Here is a 15,692-nt window from a genome sequence, read left to right as displayed (position 1 = left end):
GTGAGGGTGTGTGTGAGGGTGTGTGTGTGTGTGTGTGTGAGGGTGTGTGAGGGTGTGTGTGTGTGTGTGAGGGTGTGTGTGGGGGTGTGTGAGGGTGTGTGAGGGTGTGTGAGGGTGTGTGAGGGTGTGTGTGTGTGTGAAAGGTGGAGCAGAAAACATGTTTCTGCTCAGGCCGAGCCAACCCTGAACAGTTACATTTTTTACTTTGTTTTTTAGGGAGTTGTCACGTATACAATACAATACAATACAAAATTACACTTGTAATTGGGATATGGGCAGGTGGAGGGGAGAGAAGGTAGGAGGGTGGCCAAAGGCATGGTCGAAGAGAAGTCTTGAAGGAGGCAAGAGAGGGAGCAAGGCGAAGGGAATGTGGGGTGGAGTTCCAGAGGGTGGGAGCAGAGAGGCTGAAGGCTCGAACGCCGATGGTGGGGACATGGAACAGGCCAGAGACTGCTGAGCAGAGGGAGTGGACCAGTTGATGAGGGATTAGCAGGTTGGAGAGATGGGGTGGGGTGGGTATGGCCACGGAGGGCCTTGAAGATGAAGATGAGAATTTTGAACTCGATCCTCTGAGGGATGGGGAGCCAGTGGAGCCGGGCGAGGGTGGGGGTGATGGCGTCACGGAGCCTGGTGTGGGAGAGGACACGAGCTGCATCCGTACACTTGAATTGTACTTCCAGATACAATTGTCATCATTCTTCCACGTATTTAAGCTGTTGGTCAGTGACACTGTAGAAAAGTTCGGTGTCCTGTAGTGTAGTGGTTAGCGAGCTCGCCTCGCAAGTGAGAGGACCCAGTTAATTATTCCCAGCAGTAAGCAGGAACCCGGTTACTAATCGATTGGCGGATCACTTTTCCGGGGGGTTAATCATTCCTTCCGAAAAAAAGAATAATAATTTGGTCACTTCGATCCACGACTGTTTGCGGGACGGCTGCCGTTCGCAATTTGTTTGTTGATTCCCCGGATGGCTTTTGCGGATTTAATAATGCCTCCCCCCCCCACCACCCCAAAAAAAAGATAAAATTTGGTCGCTTCAACCCACGACTGTCTGGGGGGGGACGTCGCTGTGTGCGATTGGCCTTTCGTCCCAGAAAACACAGTCCGTTCACTTTACGGTGTATCCTGCGAAGCGCTTTGAGACGTCTCGAAAACTATATCAAATGCAAGAATTATTATTATTATTATTATTATTATTAATTTCGGCCACAGATACAGTGATAAAAATGGCAACGCTGTGTCCAGAACTGATAGGACGACAGTCAGTCACTGTGACTGTGATCAAGTGCTTGGGATCAGAGCAAATTGAGACCAAACGGATACAACAACAACAACAACAAAAGCATTTATATTCCTCCTTTCACGTCGGGAATACCAAGGGTTAAACTCAGGATTAAATCAGCGTTAAGCCTTTAAATCAGGGTTAAACCCTTAAAACCCTTCGCCTGGGCTTTAGTGTGCGTGTGAGTGAGTGAGAGAGAGAGAGAGAGAGAGAGAAAGAAAGAGAGAGAGAGAGAAAAAGGCCAAATAAAACACAGGCTCTTTTTTTTTAAAAAAAAATAGAGATTAAAATCGCTTTGCCTCCTTAAGGCGGGGTTTATGTTAAGCGATGGGGAAAAAAAAACTATTTCCTGCTTCTTGTCGCCTCCTCGTATTTTAGCTGCTGATCGCAAGCCGAGTGGGGCAGTGTGTGAGTGAGCAAAAGATCTGCTCCAAAACCTCGCTCTCTCTCTCTCTCTCCCTCCCTCCCTCCCTCTCGTCTCGTCTCGTCTCTCTCGCTCCCTTTCTCCCTCTCCCTCTCCCTCTCCTCCTCCTCCACAACCAGAGGTCCATGTTCAATGTGCACCATCAGCAACAAGATCAGCTGAGCAGCTGAGAGCTGCAGTGAGGGCTGCGAGGATGGCAGTGGCAGACAGGCACTTGCTCCACCAGCCTTCTGTGCCATCGTCGTTATTATTATTATTATTATTATTCTCGCTCTGGATCCTGCCCGGCGAGCAGGCGGCACGGGCAGCGGACGCGGACAGCGGAATGAGCGGCATCTCCACCGAGAAAGAGGCGGAAGAGAGTCACAGGCAGGACAGCGCTAACCTGCTGCTGTTTATCCTGCTCCTCACGCTCACCATCCTCACCATCTGGCTCTTCAAGCACAGGCGGGTTCGCTTCCTGCACGAGACCGGCCTGGCGATGATCTACGGTGAGACACAGGCTCTTTAGTAACCTTGGCCGTTTCCTCTGGGCTTTCCGCCTCTTTCGGCTTCTCGTAGAAGCGTAGACATTATCGTATTCCTTCGACGGTAATCGTGCAATAATCCTTGCCTTCGGCGTAGCGCCCTATCACGCCTTCGAGACGTCTCGAAGCGCTTTTATCCGTCCCCACCCCCACCCCCCACCCCCCCTCCCACGTCCATTACCGTTCTGTTAAATGGTATATGTGGGCACTGGCCTTCTGCTCGTACCTCGTGCCCTTGGTGCCACCACTATGCCCGAAACTCTGACGCGCTTTCCCTCAAACCCTCCGCCTTGCCCCCTCCCTCCCCCCCTCCCTCCCTCCCCCACCCCCCTCGCCTGCCTGAGCGGGCTGCGTAAACGCAAGTTGCCGTCGTCGTCGAGTAAAATAATAATAATAATTAACAATAACAATCCTTGCATTTGCTACAACGCCTAATCCCTCCGTTGAGACGTCTCAAAGGGCTTCACAGAACGATACTGTAAAGTGGAGTGACTGTGTATTTTTGCAGGGGAAGCGTGGCAGCCAATTGCGCACAGCAGCGTCCCACAGCCAGATTGAGTGACCGATTTTTTTTGTGTGTGTGGCGTTCTCTCCGGTTGGTTTGGATTACTATTAAGCACGGTGCTGGGTTTCCGCATGTGTCGGACAGACACCCCCGGCCGACCGGAACAAAATGTATTCTTAACGTATAATTCCTGCGTTTGATATAGTGCCTTTCACGTCAGGAAAAGACCTTTCAATTTGCCGTGGTGCGTGATTTAATTAAACGCCGTGTGTACCTGTTCGCTGTGATAAATTATACCGGCGTTCATTAATGGTACGTCCCAAAATTTAACCCTCCCCTTCCTCCCAATCCCTGTAATGCCGGTTTCTGTTCAGTGATGATTTAAGTTATTTAATGCGGCTCTTATCAGCTTAGAATACTCTTGGTTCTGTTTCGTCTCGTTCAAATTTAACACCAACTTCACATCTGCTCGTTACCCCTGTTGTTTATTATAATAATCCTTGGATTTGATATAGTGCCTCATCACGTTGCTGAGCTGCCTCAAAGCTCCTCGCAGACTACATGGTGTTTACAACAACAACAACAACAACAAGATTACATGTGTATAGCGTCTTTCATGTCGGGAGGACGTCCCAAGGCGCTGGACAGTGTACAGCATTTCAGCCCCGAGCTGGGGTCAGGGGGTAGAAGGGAGGGGAGGGAAGGGGAAGGGGGGTAACCAATGACATGGTCAAAGAGGAGGGTCTTGAGGCGGGACTTGAAGGAGGCTAAGGAGGGGGTGAGGCAGAGTGATTGGGGGATGGATTTCCAGAGGTTGGGGGTGGAGTGGCTGAAGGCTCTCCCGCCAATGGTGGGGCGGGTGGGTTGGGGGACGTGGAGCAGGTCAGAGCCGGCTGAGCGGAAGGAACGGGCGGGTTGGTAGGGGGTTAGGAGGTCGCAGAGGTAGGGTGGGGTGAGGCCATGGAGGGCTTTGTAGGTGAGGACCAGGATCTTGAACTGGATCCTCTGAAGGATAGGAAGGATATGGAATCGGATGAGAGTGGGAGAGATGGGGTCACGGAGTTTGGTGCGGGAGAGGACATGGGCTGCAGAGTTCTGGATTATCTGCAGCTGTGGAGGGAGGGGTTGGGAAGGCCGACAAGCAGGGAGTTTGCATAGTCGAGCCTGGAGGTGATGAAGGCACGAACAGAGTTTCAGCGCCTGAGGGGTGAGGTAGTGGCGGAGTCGGGTGATGTTACGGAGGTGAGGCTTGAATGTGGGGGAGAAAAGACAGTTGAGGGTCGAACAAGACCCGCAGGTTCCTGACTGGCTGGTGAGTTGAAGTGTGCAACCATGGAGGTTGATATTTCCAGAGCCTGAGGTGCGGAGACGCTGCGCGAGCTGATCAGGAGGGCCTCAGCCTTGTTCACATTCAACTGTAGGAAGTTTGCCGTCATCCAGGACTTGATGTCCGACAGTCTGTCAGGACAGCAGTGCTCCTGGAGTTGAGGGTGGGGTCAGAAAGATAGAGTTGGGTGTCATCCGCAACATATGGAAGTTGACCCCATGTCTGCGGATGATGTCCCCGAGGGGGAGCATTAGATATTAAAGAGGAGACAAGGACAGAGCCCTGGGGGCACCAGACGTGACAGTGCGGGGTCTGGAGGAGAAACCTTTAGAGGCAACAAAGTGGAGACGGTAAGAGAGATAGGAATCGAACCAGGCAACGGCAGGTCCGCGAAGATTACGTAAGGAGGAGAGGCAGTGTATGAGGATGGAGTGGTTGACAGCGTAGAATGGGACGGTAGAGATGGGGCGGTAGCTGGAGTGTAGGAAAGGGTCCAGGGAAGGTTTTTTTCAGGATGGGGATGATGACGGCTGTTTTTAGGCTGAACCGGTTGACAAGGAAAGGTTGATGATGTCGGACAGGAGAGATGGAGCTGGGAGAAGAGGAGAGAGGTGGGGATGGGATCGAGGGAGTAGGTGGTGGGTTTGAGTTTGCGAACAATCGCGGAGAGGGAGGAGGGAGAGATAGGGTCGAAGGAGTATAGGTGGGGATGGGTGCGGCGTGGGTCATGAGGGAGAGGTGATGTGGGGATGGCTGTGGTCGGGCCTGAACGTATCCCCTTGATTTGGGTTTCGAGGAAATCCAGCATCTCCTCACAGCTGGAGCTTGAGGAGAGGATGGGCGAGGCGTGGCAAGGTGGACGGAGGAGATGGTTTGTGGTGGAAAAGAGGGTCCTTTGCCTCCAGGATGAGCATTAGCAAAGTACGGCCAAGCTCCCTTATTTTTGCTTTATCTTTTTGCGATGGTTTATTTTATGTGAAAGGCATTGTGTTACTTGTGCGAGCTGTTCTGAATTGAATTGTCGCATGTGTTCTTTCCCGGTAATCCAGCTAGGACAGGACCACGTCGTGTGTGTGTGTGCGTGGTGTGGGGAGGGGGGAGGGATGGGGAAATATTGAGAACTGTCGCTCTCTCACACTCGTCGCTTTGATTGTTTATAATAATGATAATAATTATTATCTCAGCAACATCTGCGATGCACTACCCTGTGCTGAGGGCCACCATGGTTTGGACAGCTCCCCCAGAGGAGAGCGAGCTCCATCTCGACCGGGGGGAGCTTCTTCGAATCATATCTGTCAGTCTCTGGGTTGGTTAGAGTTCAGTCAGCAGTTTGTTGCTGTGTGTCGGTATTGCAGTGTTTTATATTGAAATGTTAAGTCACGATGCTACCAGATTTGCTCCGGCGTTTCAGCCACCTTTGCCCTTTGGACCAATATGTTCTTGTAGTTAATGATTTCTCTCTCGCTCTCGCTCTCTCTTTCTGGGTCCTGTTTGCAGAGAACAGTGCCTTTAGATCAGGGTGGTTGGTTGGTCCAACCTCTTGGCTGCTGAGGGCTGGATGCCCTGTTTGATAAACGCCTGTGGGCCGTACAGGCAACATATTTGTGTTTCCTTTCCAGAAACATAACATTTATGAGTTACGGAGGAAGCGTGCGGGCCAGATGAAATGGAGGGAGAGCGGAGAGGGAGGGTGGCAGATAAAATTGGCCCTTGGGCTTAGATTAACCCTGAAATTATGGGGGCTTCTAAAGCAATCCGGATATAGACTGCCCTGGAATGCAGTATAGAGTCCAAAATACTGGTGTGTTTGTATGTGCGGTTTCTGGCTCTTAAGTGTATATCAGTGACGAGGTCTATCTCTGTGCTGGGGCCGGGGCGGAACCCAGACTGGGGGGAAAGGTGTGTGCGAAGCTGATTTGCATCAGCGAGTTCCAGAAATTTAGCGAGGAAAGGCAAATTAGAAATAGAATAATCTGTACCTCGTGTCCTCTCCCGGATCAGACTTGTGACCCAATCGACCCCATCCTAGCCCGGCTCCACTGGCTCCCCATCTCCCAGAGGATTGAGCTTAAAATCCTCGTCCTCGCTTGCGTTTGACAACATGTGATAATTAGCACATCACATACGCATTTTTGTACCTCGCACCCTTCGCCCCACCATTGGAGGTCTCGCTTTCAGTCACTTCGGCCTGAAACTCTGGAACGCTCTCTCTCAATCCCTCTACCTTGCCCCCTCTCTCCCCTTTTTTCAAGTCCCACCTGAAAACCTTCTTTTTCGACCGTGATTACGGGCCCCCCCCCCCCCGCCCGCCCGCCCCCACCCTGGCTCGGAGTCAGGCTAAGCCACGGTTAAGCGCAGTCGTTGTTATTTTTGTGGCTCAGTCAACAATGGTGGAACGGAGGGCACGATGGACAAGTAGGAGGCAGGAGCCAGTCGAGCGGAGCCCATGGGCTGTGGGTTGGGGGGGGATTAGCAAGTCAGAGAGAGAGGGAGGTGCCAGGGCATGAAGGGGTTTGAAAACGAGTGTGAGGATCTTGAAATCGATCCGTTCGGCGATAGGGAGCCAGGCGGTGAGGGAACGGGAGAATAACGATCAATAATTAATAATTATTATTCATTTTTTGAAGCTCCAATCTGGTAATTCTTACTGTGGTTAGATAGAACTTTCTCTACACTAACTGGATGTGGAGCGTCCCACAATAATTCTCCTTGCGTTTGGCACAATGTGATAGTTAGCGGGTTAGCGGGATGGGTTACTGTGATTGGGGAAGTGAGGGGGTTTTGACCAGTCTTGCAGAAGTTGGGGTTCTGGTCTACCTGCAGAATTTCCAGTGCCAATATTTCCAGCACATCCTCATAAAGAACACATCTGAAACCAGCTAAGAGTGCCTCTGAGGTTAGTAATAATAATAATAATAATCCTTGCATTTGATATAGCGCTTTTCACGTCGGGAGGACGTCCCAAAGCGCTTCACAGAACACACTGTAAAGTGAATTGACTGTATATTTGTGGGCGAACGCGGCAGCCAATTGCGCACAGCAATGTCCCACAAACAGTCGTAGATTGAAAATGACCAATTTATTATTGTTTTTGGTTTTGGAGGGATTATTATTAGGCTCTGTGTGGAGTAAGGAAACTTGCCCAAGGTTTCGCCCTCTGCCTGGAATTGAACTCAGGTCTCTCGCTTGCAAAGCGAGTGCTCTAACCACTGAGCTACAGGACTCCACTGATAATAATAATAGTAATAATGATAATAATAATAATTAATCCTTGCAATGCAGTACCTGTTAAGGGTTAGAATTGAGCGAATAGAACAGGGAGGGGATTGGCATTAAAATTCATGGATGTTTGTGGGACCTCGTGAAGCGCTTTGAAACATCCTCCCGACATGAAAGGCGCTGTAGCAAATCTCAGGAGAGAAGAATTGGGGGTGAGGAGAGATTGCTTATGCCAGGGTTGATGGGTGGGAAAACTGGGACGAAGAGCACTGTGACCTCTACAAAACTGGTGTTTGCAATGGTTTTCATACCTGCTCTGTTTTTCTGTGTAAAGTGCAAATGTCTAATCTCAGTGAGCGCCTTGGGTCAGGTTCAACGTTGTCGCCCTGTAGGGAACGCACGGCGATGGCTTGAAATTTGCCTTCATTTGGATTCCCGTACGCAAACCTAGGCGTCAGGTTCGACCCCAGTTATCCTTCCGCCCCCACATCTGGTCCCTCACCAGCACCGCTTTCTTCCACCTCCCCGACGCATTGCCCGTCTCCGCCAATACCTCTCCCCAAAAGACACCTCTCGGCTGGACTACTCCCAACGCCCTCCTCGCCGGTCTCCCATCCACTACCATCCATAAGATCCAAATCATTCAAAACTCTGCCGCCCGCATCCTCACCCGCACCAAACTCCGCTCCCCGATCCCCCCAGTCCTGGCCAGAGTGCACTCGCCGCCTATCCCAGAGAGGATCGACGTCAAGATCCTCGCCCTTGTATTCAAGTCCCTGCACTCCTCTGCACCCCCCGACCTCTCTAACCTCCGTTCTCTTCAAAACAGTATCCGTTGCCTTCGGTCCTCCAGGTCTGGTCTCCTCCTCGTCCCCCAAGGCCTCCGCTCCACCCGCGGCGGCCGTGCCTTCAGCCACTATGCCCCGAGGCTCTGGAACTGCCTTCCTCACTCCCTTTGGTCACCTTCCCCCCTTCCCCCTCGGCTCCCCCCCTCCCCCCGGCTCCTCCCCCTCCCCCAGCTCCTCCCCCTCCGCTGGCTCCTCCCCTGGCTCCTCCCCCTCCACCTCCCCTGGCTCCTCCCCCTCCCCCGGCTCCTCCCCCTCCCCCTGGCTCCTCCAGTATAATAATAATAATTTTGAAAACGTGATAAGGCGCTATATCAAATGCAAGGATTATTATTATTATTATTTAGCTTCTGGAACCTTCCACATGTTAAATCCACACGTGTTTAACCCCCTATCTGTTATTTCCTAATTCACAAGTTTTGACAGTGTTACTGTGTTGAAGAGATATTTTATTGCAGAATCAGGTGACAGCCTGGCTCGGTGGTTGGCAATCTCTGATTCGTAAGGTTGTAGGTTCAAGTCCCCAAGTCGGGACTTCAAACTCATTTAGTCTAAGCTGACACTCCAATGCAGTAAACTCAAGTCCCTTCTACCTGTTAAAGAGAGCACCGTTGGAAAAGAGAAGGAAGTTCCTCCCAGTGCCCTGACCAACAAATCCACTGAATAAAATCGGCCATTCACTTCCTGGCTGTTTGTGTGACGTCGCTGTCCGTAAAATTGGCCGGAATGTTTGCCTACAAAATATACAGTCCCCACACTTTACAGTGAAGTGCTTTGAGACGTCCTCTTGATATCAAAAGATTTTATTTATCCTGAAAGGATGAGAGATCAACAACAACAACTTGCGTTTAACTAGCGCCCCTCACGTGGGATAGCGTCCCGGAGAGATTATCGATTGGGTCTCCTTCATCTAAACCTCTTTCAAACGTGGTGTGATTAGCGATCGTCAGGAGGTCAACAGGAAATGAGAACAGCCATGATATTAGGCCTGGGGGGGGGGGGGGGGGGTCAGCTGTGTGGGGGATGGTGGGGGGAATGGGGGAGGGAAATTTCTGCTTTTGGCTGGATTGCAAGTGTTTGGATTAACATCTGGTTTACTGGTGTGAGTCAGAGGCCTTCATCAATCTGGAGCAGTGCAGCACCGGGAGCAGTCAATGCAATAATGGCTGGAGCTTTGCTTACAGTCCAGTTGAGGAGGAGTCAGGTCTGAGGAGTGAGATGATGGGAGTGATTAGAGGGGGAGTAAATAGACTATGGACAATTCTGAGATCCTGCTGTCATTTTGTGTTGAAGCTTGCTTTTCGCGATACTTCGAAAGAACCAAATAACTAAAGGGAGACGTTGGAAGCAGAAGGTGAAGATTCTTTTCAGGATCGAATGAGATAGATTTCAGTTAGGAAATAATATCTGGGGATGCAGTATATAGTTTGGGACATGACATGTCATGAGACTGCCAGGATGATGGAAGGAGAACTGGATGGACCTGACGATGCCAACCACCAGCTCAGGTGCAGTCCTGCTGACGTGAAAGGCGCTGTACAAGTGCAATTTGTTGTTGTTGTTATCCTGTCATCGAGACGTCTCAAAGCGCTTCACAGGATATACTGTAAAGTGGATTGCCTGTGTATTTTGTGGGTGAACCGTGGCAGCCAATCGCTCATAACAGACAGGAAGTGAGTAACCAATTTTATTTGGGGATTGTTGGCCAGGACAACGGGAGAGAGAAACTCACTTCTCTTTTCGAATAGTGCCGGGACATCATTAAGAGGTACCTCGGTTTAACGTCTAATCTGAAGGACAACATCTCCGACAATGCAACACAAACCCAGTTGTGGTTCCTACTCCTGACATAGGGCTTGAACCCACAACCTTTTGACTCGGTTGCGGGAGTGCTACCATTGAGCCAGGCTAACACAGAAGAATACATACGTCAAACTTCTGTGCCGTAACATTCTATATAAAAAACAATCTTGGAGGGCTTCACAGGGAAAGGCTTGGACACTGAGTGAGACACAAGTGGGATCACGTTGTTTGTTTCCCCCAAGTCAGCTAAAAAAGGGCCTTGGAAGAGCCAAGAACAGGATTGATGAATAGCCAAATCTTGTGGCAAAGGTCAGCTATTTAAGTGATAATCTGGAAAATAATATCATTGAGATACGCTGAGGTAGTGAGTCACCAGGACACAGATACAGCGATGTGAGGGGCAGCATTAGGACAGGAGCCAGGAAGTATTTATTTACACAGATGGTGATTGACAGTGGTAACAAAGTTCCCAGGAAGGGCAGTCAAGGCCAGGACACTGGACCCATTTACACCTTGGCTTGACAGGGGATTGGAGGATGGATGGGTGGGCGGATGTTCTGAAAGGATGACATCAAATGGGCAGAAAGGTCTTCCTCTCCTGAATTGATCTGGTGATCAAGTGAGCGAGACATGAGTGAATTAACTGGAGGTTATAATAATATTAATAATCCCTGGATTTGATGTAGTGCCTTATCACGTCTTCGTATCGTCTCAAAACGCTTCACAGAATACACTGTGAAGAGAATTGACTGTATATTTTCTGGGCGAAACGCGGCAGCCAATTTCCCACAGCAGTGCCTCACAAATATTCGTGGATTGAATCACCCAATTTTTTTTTGGAAGGGATTATTACCGCTGGAAAGCGATCCGTCAGTCATCATGGATTGGTGTTGGGTTCTCAAGAAATGTATTTTTACAGTGTTATTAGTCCTCCAGCACCTTCCCCCATCCCCCATGTGAATTGCTCAGCGCAGATGGATCTTGGTTTCACATAGATTGTCTTGTAATCTCTTCCCTGCTGTCTGTCTGATGAGGAAAGACTCATTTCTTGACTGTATCACATCATGAATCTCTGAAAGTGCAAAGCTAACAGTCCTCTTTCCTGCTTCCTTCAGGTTCCTCTTTTTTTCGTTCTCTCTCCAATTTTCTCCTTTGCTTGAAGCACCTCTACATTTATCTTCTCTTTTGGGGGTCAGCCGTGTGTCTGACATACACGGAAACCCATCACTGTGTCTCCAAACCAAGCCGCGAATTCCATTCATCCCACCTACACATGGAAATCCCAGAGATAGATTGTTGAAATGCAATTCACGCTCTCTTCCTGGGTTACATCCTGCTTACCTAATTCCAGAACGTATTAGGCACAGGTTGGCAAGAGCCAAGGCTTGGGGACTGCAGAGTGTGCGTTGGGGTAACTGCTGGAGTTATCTTAGCCTTAGCCTTAAGACTGTGAAGCACTTTGAGATGCCCAGTTGACATTCATTCACCCTCTGGCACCTCCCTACCTCTCCGACCTCCTCACTCCCCAATCCACGACCCGGCACCTCCGCTCAACTGGCCGTGCAGTGAGGGGAGAGTTAGGGTCAGAAGATCTGGGGTATTTTTGACAGTGAACCCTTGTGAGCGCTCACCTAACAACACGCTGTATTTGATGTAGCAAAATAAATAGATAAAAATTTGTTCTCAGAGACTTTCTAGACGTCCATAAATTGCTAATGGAATGGAGATATAAACCTGGAATAATGAATCTTTTGGATGAGATATTGATCCCAAGGTTCCGCCTGCCTGTTCAGGTAGACGTTAACGGTCCCGTGGCACTATAACTAAAAAAAGGGAGTTTCTCTCTCCTGGTGTCCTGGGCAAAAATCCCCCAAAATAAATTTGGTCATTCATTCCATGGCTGTTTCACTCACAAAATACAGTCAATCGACTCTACAGTGATCCTATGAAGAGCTTTGAGACGTTTCACCGATGTGATGAAGCGCTTTACTAAACGCAGGGTATATTATTATAATAATACTTTCCCAATCAGGCAAGGCAGCAGAACAAGAGGCCACGGGCTTGGGGCTGTGAAGGGCAGACATCAGGAACGTAGTTAGTTAACATCAGCAATGGATCACCAAGGAGGGAGTTGGAGGCATGGACTCTGGGCTCCTTAAAGGAACAGTTTGCTGTTGTGGTAGGAAACCGGTATAGATAAGAAATAAATAGTCCTTGCATTCGGTAAAGGGCCTTTCACAGAAGTGCTTCACAGAATTTACTATGAAGCGGATTGACTCTGTATTTGTGGGCAAAACGTGGCAACCAATTTGCACACAACAATGTCCTACAAACAGCTACGGAGTGAACAATTTTCTGTTTGGGGGGGAATTGTTGCCAGAACACCGGGAGAAACTCCCTTCTATTTTCGAACAGTGCAATGGGATCTTTAACGTCCACCTGATTCACGGGACCTCAGTCAACAATGCAACGCCCCCCTCAGCAATGGGGGACTGTCAGCATTGGACTGTCAGCTTAGCGTTCATGTCCTGGCATGGGGCTTGAACCCACAACCTTCGGACTCAGAGTTGAGAGTGCTACCCTTGTGCCAGACTGACACAACGATAGGATTGGTATTCTGAAAGGATATGACCAAATGGGCCAAAGGGCCTTCATCACCTGAGTCTCTCTTGTTGTTTTGTGACTGATGATCCTTGCATTTGATATCGCTCCTTTCATGTCGGGCGGATGTCTCAAAGATTTACTGTAAGTTTCAGGGATTGTGTGTTTTGTAGGCAAACGTGGCAGTCAATTTGTACACAGCAGCAATAATAATAATAATGCATTTGGTAGAGCAGGAGGAGCAAAGCACTTCACAGTATATATTGTGCTGTGGAGCGAAATGGAGTGACACCAGGAGAACAACAACATCACCACAACAAAATTACATTTATAGAGCGCCTTTCACGTCGGGAGGACGTCCCAAAGTGCTGAACAGTCAGCTGTCGGGGCCCGAGCGTGGGGGAGGGGTGGTGTAGGGGTGAGGGAAGGCAGAGAGGTGGGAGGGAGACCAAAGGCACGGTCGAAGAGAAGGGTCTTGAGACCGGCCTTGAAGGAGGCAATGGAGGAAGCGAGGGGAAGGGACCGTGGGATGGAGTTCCAGAGTGTGGGGGCAGAGAGGCTGAAAGCCCGGCCACTGATGGTAGGGCGGGTCGGGCGGGCGACATAGAGCAGCCGGAGCCCGATGAGCGTAGGGAGTGGGCAGGTTGGTAGGGAGTCAGCAGGTCAAAGAGGTAGGAGGGGGCGAGGCCATGGATGGCTTTAAAGGTGAGGACGAGGATCTTGAATTCGATCCTCTGGGGGATGGGGAGCCAGTGGAGTTGTGCGAGGGTGGGGGTGATGGGGTTGGGGAGCCTGGTGCGTGAGAGTACACGAGTTGCAGAGTTTTGGATGATCTGCAGCTTGTGAGGGGAAGAGTTGGGAAGGCCGATGAGGAGGGAGTTCCTGTAGTCGAGCCTTGAGGTGACGAATGCGTGGGTGAGGGTTTGGGCAGCCTGAGGGGTGAGGCAGTGGCGGAGTCTGGCAATGTTGCGGAGGTGGTGGTGGGCAGTACCGGTCATGGTGCGGATGTGGGGCAGAAAGGACAGTTCAGGGTCAAACAAGATACCCAGGTTCCTGACTGGCTTAGTGAGGTTGAGTGTGTAGTGTGGAGGCTGATGCTGCCAGAGCCTGAGCTGTGGAGGCGCTGGCGTGAGCCAATCTGGAGGGCCTCGGTCTTGCTGACATTGAGTTGGAGAAAGTTGGCCCTCGTCCAGGACTTGATGTCGGACAGGCAGTCGGTCAGGACGCCAGTAGTCCTGGAGTGCGGGGGCTGGAGGAGAAGCTGTTTGCCACGACGAAGTGGAAGCGGTGTGAAAGGTAGGACCTGAACCAATCAAGGACAGAACTTTGAAGGTTGAGGTGGGAGGAGAGGCGGTGGAGGAGGATTGAGTGGTCCACGGTGTCAAAGGCGGCGGAGAGATCGAGGAGGTCGAGGAGGCAGAGGGAGCCCTGGTCACACATGGTCAGGATGTCGTTTGTGACCTTGACCAGAGCAGTTTTGGAAAACTGATTGGAGCGGTTCATGGAGGGAGTGAGAGGAGAGGAAAGAGCGAAGCTGGGAGGCAACGGCTCTCTCTCGGATCTTGGATAGGAAGGGGAGATTTGAGATGGGCCGGTAGCTGGATAGCTGATGGGTCGAGGGAAGGTTTTTTTCAAGGTGGAGGTGATAGTGGCTGTTTTGAGGGGGGATGGAACAGTGCCAGATAACATGGAGAGGTTGATGATGTCGGCGAGTAGTGGGGCAAGGAGGTGGAGCTGGGATTTAAGGAGAGGAATGGGGATGGGGTCGAGGGAGCTGGTGGTGGACTTCATGGAGGTTACCGTGTTGAAGACAGAGTGACAGCTTCAAAGGTGTGGAAGGAGGGATGTGTAATTGTCGGATGGGTAATTGTGTGGGATGGGGGTAGGGAGGGGTTGGAAGTCGGGAGGGCAGTGGCAGCTGAGCAGATTCCCTCGATTTTGGACTCGAGGAAGTCCAGAAACCCCTTTCTCGTTTCGAGTCATGTCACAGGATCTTTAGCATCCACCTGAACAGGTAGACAGGACCTCCAGCATTGCAAGCGAGAGGACCTGGGTTCAATTCCCAGGTGAGTGAAACCTTAGGCAAGTTTCCTTTGCTCAACGCGTCTCTCTTTATCCAGCGGTAAATCGAAACTCAGTTGTTAGTCGATTGTTGGATTGCTTTTTGGGGGGTAATAATCCCTTCAAAAAAATATAATAATTTGGTCACTCAATCCACGACTGTTTGTGGGATCTCGCTGTGCGCAATTGGCTGCCACTTTTTGCCCACGGAATATACAGTCAATTCACTTTACAGTATAATCATGTATTATATTGTGGTGCTCAGCCTGGACTGTGGACCCAAAGTCCTGACTTGAGGTCTTGAAATCACAAGCTTGTGCCTCAGGAGAGAGTGTTACTGACTGAGCAAGACTGACGCCTCAATTATTATTCTAAGAGAAGGGAGGCCTCGTGTAAAATATAAGTTTTTACGCCGAGACACATGCACACGCGCACACACACAGAAACTCAGGCTCACACACGCACACACTCAAACACAGACACACACACTCAAGCACAGACACACGCACAAGCGCAGAGAGACACACACACGCACACGCACAGGCGCACACGATCAGTATCTGGCACAGCGTGCTCTTCCCCAGGCCAGTGATTAAGGACCAGACGAGTGACCTTGGCATTTCAATGGGCATGTTCGTGTGCCTGTCTGCAATGGCTTTATTGTCTGTGCGTCGGAACAGCTGACTGCCGCTTAAAGCCGGTGTGTCAGCCAGGTTTGATTGAATTTATATAATCTAGGCTGACACTTCGATGCCGAGTCCATTGCCAGCACGAATTAGGTAAGCAGGATGTGTCCCTCCAGGGAGGGAGAGCGCACGTTCCGTTCCAACGATCTATCTCTGGGATTTCCATGTGTCGGTGGGATGCAGGGAATTCTCAGCTCGGTTTGGATACTCTTAAACACGGGGATGATAATAATCCTTGCACTTGATATAATAGTTTGTCACATCTTCGAGACGTCTCAAAGCGCTGCACGGAATATACTGTAAAGCGAATTGACTGTATATTCTGTGGGTGAAACGCTACAGCCAATTGCGCACAGCAGCGTCCCACACACGGTCATGGATTGAGTCACCATAATTTTTTGGGTGGCGGGGGAG

At 50.4% G+C, this 15,692-nt stretch overlaps 1 protein-coding gene across 2 annotated transcripts in view; it reads left to right on the top strand.

Moving 5' to 3' along the window:
- Positions 1 to 1,778: 1,778 nt before the first annotated feature.
- Positions 1,779 to 15,692, top strand: part of slc9a7 (solute carrier family 9 member 7) — a 49,594-nt gene continuing 35,680 nt past the window's right edge. For both annotated transcript variants that reach the window (XM_007891095.2, XM_042334509.1), the window contains exon 1: positions 1,779 to 2,195. In XM_007891095.2, the coding sequence (XP_007889286.1) occupies positions 1,898 to 2,195 (298 nt within the window). In that variant the 5' untranslated portion in view covers positions 1,779 to 1,897. The remainder of the gene's footprint in view (positions 2,196 to 15,692) is intronic.

This window comes from Callorhinchus milii, unplaced genomic scaffold (genome assembly GCF_018977255.1).
Source record: "Callorhinchus milii isolate IMCB2004 unplaced genomic scaffold, IMCB_Cmil_1.0 Scaffold4, whole genome shotgun sequence".
Taxonomy (NCBI): Eukaryota; Metazoa; Chordata; class Chondrichthyes; order Chimaeriformes; family Callorhinchidae; genus Callorhinchus; species Callorhinchus milii.
This window is presented reverse-complemented; position numbering and strand designations above follow the sequence as displayed.